The sequence below is a fragment of the Brassica oleracea genome, chromosome C5 (assembly GCF_000695525.1).
Source record: "Brassica oleracea var. oleracea cultivar TO1000 chromosome C5, BOL, whole genome shotgun sequence".
In the NCBI taxonomy this organism is placed as follows: domain Eukaryota; kingdom Viridiplantae; phylum Streptophyta; class Magnoliopsida; order Brassicales; family Brassicaceae; genus Brassica; species Brassica oleracea.
The window spans coordinates 25,648,427-25,657,402 of NC_027752.1; the positions used below are offsets into that span (position 1 = coordinate 25,648,427).

The 8,976-nt window shown below is 33.2% G+C and overlaps 1 protein-coding gene across 1 annotated transcript; it reads right to left on the minus strand.

The window, feature by feature from the left end:
• Positions 1 to 3,291: 3,291 nt before the first annotated feature.
• LOC106293032 lies at positions 3,292 to 4,721 on the minus strand. Its single transcript, XM_013728704.1, has 4 exons — positions 4,462 to 4,721; positions 4,251 to 4,340; positions 4,053 to 4,146; positions 3,292 to 3,466 (listed from the first exon to the last, which is right to left on the minus strand). The coding sequence occupies exons 1-3, from the start codon at positions 4,708 to 4,710 to the stop codon at positions 4,072 to 4,074; spliced, it is 414 nt and encodes a 137-aa protein (XP_013584158.1). The 5' UTR covers positions 4,711 to 4,721; the 3' UTR covers positions 3,292 to 3,466; positions 4,053 to 4,071.
• Between the last annotated feature and the right edge of the window lie 4,255 nt (positions 4,722 to 8,976).

Sequence of the window (8,976 nt, forward strand, 5' to 3'; positions counted from 1 at the left end):
GGGGGGGGGGGGAAGATGAAGGGGGAGATGAATAGCATTCATCTATTCATAGAGACAAATATAGCATTCCTCTATTATAGAGGAATACATTGGAGAAAAAACTATATCTCTATTTTTTCCTCTATTTTTGAGATCTCAATTATAGAGGTGGGTTGGATATGATCTAACCGGCTCTTTCAGATGCTTGGGTACTAAAAGGTATCAAATCTTGGGTTTGTAAACCCTCTCCTCAACCGGTTTTGGCATTTCAGAAACAATAGAGTCTGCTTGTACAAGTTGTTGACCGACACTAAGATGAAATCGATCAACACCAAGACTTGGTGTCGAGACCATTGTATTGATCATGGTCGATTTGGGTTCGTTTCAAGAAATCTATGCATCTTCTCTCGTAATGTGTTGATCAACATCGAGAGGGTGTCGGTCACACCAGCTTCCATTTTTAACCCCTTCCTCAATTTAATGTTGAGCATGATCGATTTCTCTCTGGCAAAATTCAAAATCCTGAAGGTTTGTAAGGGTTTCAACAAACACCATTGGTGGGTGTCGATCGATACTGAGATCTTGACTCCCAAACCATCTTCGTTCACAACAAAAATTTACTTGTAGCAATCCCTTGTTCTCCACCTCCTATCATAATGGCATTGACAAAGTGTCTTTGCTTGGTATATTTCCTTCCCTGAAGCAAATCCTTTTTGTCTTTTCACAGACTCATCAGTCTGTGCAACCTGAGTATCCAACTTCTTAACATGAATGTTCAAAGTTTCAAACTTCCCGTTCACATTTGCACATATTGAATCCATCTTCCCATTGAACTTCACTCTCATCTCCTGCTGACCTTCTAGGATCTGATCCAGCAAAAATTCCATCCTACTTTTTGAAGTTTTTGTAGGAGGTGTTTGATAAATGGAAGAACCATAGTTCCTTGTGAAGCTGATGTTGCTCTGAAAAATTATGTGAAACCGTGGCTTATACGTGTAGCCCCTGAAAACCAGCTTCATTGACAAAGTTCACATCTTTTTCTTAATAGTCTTCAGTTGGTTCAAAGGTTTCAACCTCTGCAGCAAACTGAACATGCTTCTTGCCCACAAGGAGATTGTGAACAGAATCCATCTTAGCTTTCACTTTAGCAATCTGATTTCCATATATGATTTCAGCTAGTTTCTTCATGTCAATGTCGCATTTATTGATGGATGCCAAGTTCTAAATAAGCCTTTTAGCTTCTTCTGGGCTCCTGATATTAAAGTTTTCTTCACTTGCAGCATCTAAAGCATTTTGATACCTCCAATCTATACCCCGGAAGAAGATGTCCAGCAGCTGAACATCAGTGAAACCATGGTGTGGGCAATCCTTCTGGTATGCTTTAATCTAATCCAAGAAACTTTGAATGCTTCAGTAAGACCCTGAAAAAATGTAGAGATCTTATTTGTCAGCTCCTCAGACCTCGCATCATCAAAGAAGTTATCGAGGAAAGCATTTTTGGGTCAGTAAGTTGCATCTCCAGAAAGAGAGTATGGGAAAATCTTGCGAAAAAAAATAGTCTTCGGAGATACCATTAATCTTATGCTCCACGCTAAGTCCTCAAACTTCTCAAGGTCGATAGGATGCTCACGAGCAAGACCATGAAAAGAATGCTCATGTGGAAAACATGAAAATGATGCTGACCCACAAGAGTGTAGTTTGTAGATTTCAACTCAAAGTTATTCCTCTGGAATGCAGTAGGTCTAATGGTAGACCTGTTGATATAGAACTAATCAGGCATGTTGTAGTCTCTACGTGTTCTCCCACGAACAGCTCCAGCATTCCCATCATCGCTAGGAACCACCACTTCACTAGGGATTACAACTCTTTCTGATCAATTTGATGTCTTTGTCTGTTTATGGCATGTCCCTCTTGGTCTCTTAAGACCCCTTCAGCATCAGCGACAAGTATCACTGCTTCAACTATCTCATGATTTGAATTCAAAAGTTGTGTTTCCTTGTTATTTCTCGTACTGCGATGTATACACATGAAAGCCACAAGAAGAAGAGAAAGAACTGTAAATAAACAAGAAAAAGAAAGTTTAGTCTACATTATACACCTAATCTAATGGTGAATCAAAAAGTCTCTGGCAACATCAACAAAATTTGATATGTTCAAATTAGTCCCTATGACTGCAAATTCAGAGGTGCATTGCAGTATTTAAGGATCAAATCCACAAAGTTTCATATCACTTAATAGATATCAAATTTGAATTAAGCTAATAAGTAGAATGTCATGCAAGTAAAGACAGAAAGTAAAACAGTTGTAAACAATATAGAAGGGCACTAAACTCAAGAAAATTCGTAGGTATATCAGAATCGCAAATCAAACAGATTATTGGATGTTTATTAAGAACAATTATTGAACAGAAATCATGACAATCAATTAATCAACCAACTTTCATTCTAGAGATTATCTATGTCTAAATCCTAGAATTCCAAATTTCTTTGCGAATTCAATCAGTATGAAAAGCATTATGTGCAGGTTTTATAAGTTTACAAGATCTCTAAATCAAATCTCTTTGCATATAAGGTATTTTGCTCATCTAAGATTAATTCAGAAAATCATTAACATTCATGTCTTCAAAGTTCGAACATGTTAGGCAATCCACATCGGCAGTTTATTTGGACGGTGCACAAATAATCCGTTTTGAGTACTGAAGTTTCAACCAAAAAAAAAACTATCCACAGTTCTCATAACAAATTATGGAATTTTTATAAAATTCAAATAAGAAACATGTCCTGAAGTTAATCCTGAACTTTAGGCTAACTATCAATTGCCAATGACAAAAAAATAGATTCGTATGCACTATAATTAGAGGTATATGCAATCAAATGATGAGAAACCGCATATCAATTGTGCCAAGGAAAGCACACAAGGATTTGACCAAAAGGTAGCTAATTGCTTTCATCACTCCCCCTATAAAGGGGTAAGAAAATAATGGATAATTCAGGATAAGACACCATCATCAATCCTCTGGTTCAACTAAGCAAAATATATTTTGTTTCAAGCGAATATTGATTTTGCACTAACTACGTGATAAGTATTGGATCAAAGACTGATTCTTTCCACTAAACCATTATCATGTGGCTCCCAATTCAATAATTCGGCCAAAAATTCATCTACTGATTGATACTAAAAATGCCCAGTTTCTTTGCTTGTTGGTTTGTCGGCAGGGAGAACTTCATGATCTCTAGGAGATTAAAAATATATTAAAAAAATTTTTAATAAATTTAACATTCATTCAAAAAAAAAAAAAAAAAAAACCCCCTGTTGCTTTTGTAATATAGTAATGTGTTTGATCGCCAGGCATAGAAGATTACACAACTAGCAAATGTATGAATCCAAGATATTGAATGCTTACATGAGCAAACTTGCTCTCATTTTTTGATAAAGGGAAATAGAATGCTGACTTCCAAGATGTTACCAAGAAGTGGCATCGCAGCACCTATATCGGGAATGGCATTGAAAAATACGTCACGGTCAGCCATGAAAGTTATGGAAAGCAGTGTTCGATGACAAAATCGCAATCTATACTCAAAAGTAGATAATGCGGAAAGATACACAAATCCAATATCGATTTTCCAAGAACTGGCAGTTCCGTGAAAAAAAATATTTAAGATGTTCAAATTCAAGAGAATACCCAAATAGCATCTCAAAATCAAATTGCTAGAACAATACTTTTTTCATAGCGCAAAAAAAAGTTCATCAAATCTTTTGCTTTTCGACAGCACAAGTAAGCAAAAAATTGATATATATGGTTATAACGAAACTGAACAAGTTTTAGCAACAATCAAAACCAAAAGGCAAAGTAATATGTGGAGACAATTCTGGAAAATCACTCTTGTTGTCATTCAAATTAATGGGTCAGTCAAAGACCACATAATGCACCATTTGCATATATAAATGTAAGGATAATCAAATCAGTATCAGCCAGCAAAAACATATCCCCAGATTACATGCAAAAAAGGAAAAGAAGAATGAAACAGATGTAAAAAAATCACTTTCTTGCAGATGAGAGTAAAAGAGTATACCTTACACACGTTTTCTTGATCAACTAAAAGCAGCAAGTAACTTCTTTTGTATAATTTCCACACTTAAACGTGGAGACAACCTTGGCAAAATCTCCTACCATGAAGAAACAATTTGTAATGAATCAATCATGCAAGAAAAGGAAAACGAAATCTACATAACAAAGAAGAAGGATTGAAATGTAGAAGACACACACACACCTCTTTGCCATCAGAATTCTCTTTGGCCAGGACTGGTATCTCATACTGATAAGCCCTTTCCCAGTCAGGATTCGTAGTGATATCTCTTACCTAACAATGTTCAATGACAAACAAAAATCACATCAATTTTAACGAACTCAAATCAATCCACTAAATCAACCGAGAATCCAAGAATTGGACATCAATTTTTTGTAGTGAGATTGCGAAAGACCTGAAGAGTGACGTGGTGGAGCGAATCAGGACCAGAGAGAGAAAAGGCAGCTTGAAGCTTCTCTTTGAGGCAATCGCAGAGACAACATCCTGGTTTCGAGTATAGAACAAGCTTTCTTGTGTTTGGTCCCGAACTACAGGACAAAGGAATGGTTCCCCATTGTCGTCCTCCACGCCTTGCAGCAGCAACAAACGCCCAATTCGCTGATGATATCGCAGCCGCCATTTTGCGTCTTCGGCGTTTTCCCATCGTTCTCTCTATATCCTTTGTTTTCTATTAGACTTTTAGGCCCACAGTCGCCCTTCAAATCACTCGGCCCATACACTTACTATTGGTAACATTTCCTACGTTGCAGTCCTGTTCGTTTCTCTAACGCGCGTCAGAGAACAGCGACCAATAATTAACAAGCATTTGAGAGGAATTTCAGTGGAGTGTTGTTACAGAGTTGCCGCCGGCGAGTGTCGCTGCTCTTCGTTTCTTCTATTTTATCGTCGCTGTTTAAATCAGCGTCACCCGCACATACCTTGAGCTGTCGCTAGCGGCGAACATTAGCATATTCCAGCCCTCTTTTCTTATTGGTTGCTGAGCTGTGACTTAAAATCCTTTTATATTTTTGGCCGCTGGTTTTTGACGCAGCGTTTTGAAAACTAACAGGGGTGCTATTATTTAAAAAATTAGTTTCCAAACGTATAATATGTAGAGAGAGGAGAAGGAAAAGGAAAAAAAAGGACACGTTTAAATGAAACGTTAATTTGATTAGCTAATTAATTTTTAAACGTGATTAAGCTAAGATGACATGCATCAATACACCTAGGACTGCCCTCTTTAAGCTTGCTAACATGACTAATGCCGGATTAGTTTTCCTGAACCATTTTTAATTATCGTTTTCTCAATTTTAATTTGTGTTAATCTATTTTTTGGTTATCCTAATCAAAATTTGCTGCGTTGTTATCTTCTAATTTCGACTTTGTTCCCAACTCTTTGGTCAAATCATATGGTATGGTTTCGAATTATATTATTGTAAGGTTAAGTAAAATATGTCGTTTGGATACACAATTTTTGTTTGGTGGCAGTAATATGTGATTCATTCTAAAATTTACATGTTCTAGGATATTTGGTTTACGGTTTATGTTTGCAGACATTCAAGGTTTATTTTAGGGTTTAGGGTATAGGTCTCAATACCAAATTAACATATCATTAAATATATATACTTGATATATGATAAATCATATGGTATTGTTTAAGTAACATATGTCTGCAAGACCAAATTAGTGTATTGGTTGCTCGACCTATTTAAACGAGTAAATATTTTTCAAAAAAAAAAAAAATATGCCAAAGAAATATATTCTTTTAAGGAATCCTAAACACAAATATTCTTTTAATAAATCGAGATCTCTTTATAACTACTCAGACGTAAAACTTCCAAACGTCTGACTGTATATTTTGATGCTCTTCATTTCTTTATATTACCTAAAACTCGCACACAAATTTGCTGAAACATCATTTCTTTATTCTATCATTCTTGTTTTATTCGTTTGTCTCTAATGCAATTGAATGTTAACTACACTGAATACCAAACAATTGAGAAGACAATTGATGATGAACTGAGTACTCTTGCCATCTAAGATATTTCTTATTGATCATATTGTTGTGACCATGCTTTTAATTATCATTTTGGCAGCTTTATATTTACATATATTTTTATTTTCTAAGGTCTTTACATATCATTTGTATACTCATTTAAAAGGAAATAAAGTAGGATGTGATCATTCTTAGAACTAACTACCAATATTGGTATTTTCATATATTTATTGTATCATTCGTATACCAACGCAAATGAATGTAAACGACATTGGGAATCAAATAATTGAGAAGCCAATTGATCATGAACTGAGTATTCATACCGTCTAATATATTTGTCTTAATATTTATCATAATGTTGTGACCATTCTTTAGAATTATCATATTATTCTGCTTTATATTACAAATATTGTTATTTTCAACGGTCTTTATATATATGATTCTTACACCCATGTAGATCAGTATTAACGAGATTGAAAGCAAAACAAATGACAAGGAAATGATTCAGGATGTGAGTATACGAGAATAATCATGTTCAAAAAGTTGACAATATGAGTAAGAATAATCGTGGTCCATATGTTTTTTAAAATTCATGGAGAAACATATCAAATAATATGTGATATTCTACCAAAAGATGGCAATATTCCAAAATTCTTACAGCTCTACATATAGTCTATTGTGAACTAAATTTCTAATTGTGCCATTTCTTATTATTATATTCATGTATTGTTCTATCTTTCTCTCTTTTTAATGAAGAGACATTCTAATTAACTTGCTCCTAAAAAGTTACTTTCCAAAGATGGCGTGTTTTCAGATCATCTTTACTAAATCGCTCTTACAAAGTCGTTTTAATTTACTTGTCTGTTCGTCTTAATATTATGTGTGTTAAATGTTACTCAATTCAACTTACGACAAAGCTACATAAACTTGCTGGCATGGTTACTTCGGATTTGTTTTAACTAAATCGTTATCAATTAACCATATTTTTAATTATTGATTCGTTTTTCTATATTGTGTGGTTTATGCTCTATAATAATAATAGTATACATATGTGATTTTACACTGTTAAGTTTTCGTGGATTGTTCGTAAAAAGTAAGGGGTATATTTGAACACGTATAATGTTTATTTTGTATTTTTGGTATTGATTATAGAATAAATGACGTTATTCATAATGTATTTATTTCGTTGTAGGGTTAGTTAAGTGTAAGTTATACTATTTTTTTGTTTTGTTTTGATTGTTTTATACCCATGTAAAATGTGATAACCGTTTCACATTGTTTCTATAATCAAAATCTTATATATTGTTATATTATGTTTTCTATATTTCTGATAATGATGACCACTTTAAAGGAGATATTCAGTTGTTAACTCGTTTGATCTTTATTATTGAATTTGTTTGAAATGTTGTCATTCAGTTGCTAATGCAGATGAATGTTAACAACTTCGAAGGCCAAATAATTCACAAGGAAATAGACCATGCACTGTATAATATTTCAGATGCAATACTGCCTGAGAAGTTTTACGGAAACAAATTCCGGATTCGGCAATGAGAGATGGAACTATATTTAGCGCATTTGAAGTTGTATAACTATTTTAGTGAGGACAAACCAGTTAATCATGTTGAAAATATTGATGTATTTATTTTAGCAAATGTTGAGGCATAGATCTATGGTGATTGTATGTGTAAATGACTGATATTAGGCCGACTAGTCGACCCCTTGTATGCATTATATTCTTAGGAAGATTTTTTTTAAGACGTTGTGGTTATCTTTGGAAAAGAATCACAAAGCAGATGTGGTGAGACGTCAACATTTTGCCAATGCTAAATTCTTACACTTCCAAATGGTGGACTATAAACCTATTATTCAACAAATTGAGAAAATTCACTTCATTTGCTTCGAGTTGACTTCGGAGGGTATTTCCCTTTGCAATATTTTTATTGTATCGAGAAGCTTCATGCGTTGGGTGAATTTCAAGACTTGTTTGAGGTGAATTTGAATTAGGTTTACGTCTCTGGATAATAAACACAGAATGATAAAAGCTTGAAGATATAAACAAGAACATCATCAAAGATCAATCGTGTTCCCTTCCACATAGGAATTTAAAAACCAACGCGAAAACAATAGTCAAGAAACCAATTTGTCACCAGTTTGGTTAAAATTATTATGTTTAAATGTTTAATACGATTTTAAACATGAATTTGAATTATTTTTTTAATAATCGATTCAATCTTCTTTTAGGAAGTTTTAGTTTGTTGTTGTACCTTTTTATTTTCCAATTAAAAATTTATTATATACTAAAAATTCTTTTATTATCTGATTGTTTGTAATGATTTCATATTTTCAACATTCAAAAACACTAATTAATATAAAATTCCGTTCGAATTCTTTGAAACTTAATAAGAATACTGTGATTATATATTGAAAAAATGGTAGTGAATCAATAAAACTAATCCTACCAAAAATGTATTTAGACAAACATAAAATGTTTGTTGACCCTTTTAATGGATTTTAATATCAATAGTAAACTAAGAGTTGGTATATTATTTTATAATGCAAATTTGATTATATATATATGGGTTGAGAGTAGTCATGTTGAGTATAACTTTATGAACTGTTCGGTTTCTTATTCTTACTGACACACTTCTATATTATTAAAAGAGAAGTACCCATTTGAAAATGTTCTTACTTCATTAATTAAATTCATTTTTTTTTGCTTGTTTTTTTCAGTTGTATTTATGAAATATCCTAAAATGAATAAAATTACCTAATTAATTACTTGTCTTTTCAGTTACATTAATGAAATATGCTTAAATGAATTTAAACTTCATATTTTATTGTTTGTCTTTTTCAGTTACCTTAATGAAATATCCTTAAATAAATTTGGACATAATGTCATTTAATCAACCAAAAAAACTCATGAGTTATCCTTAC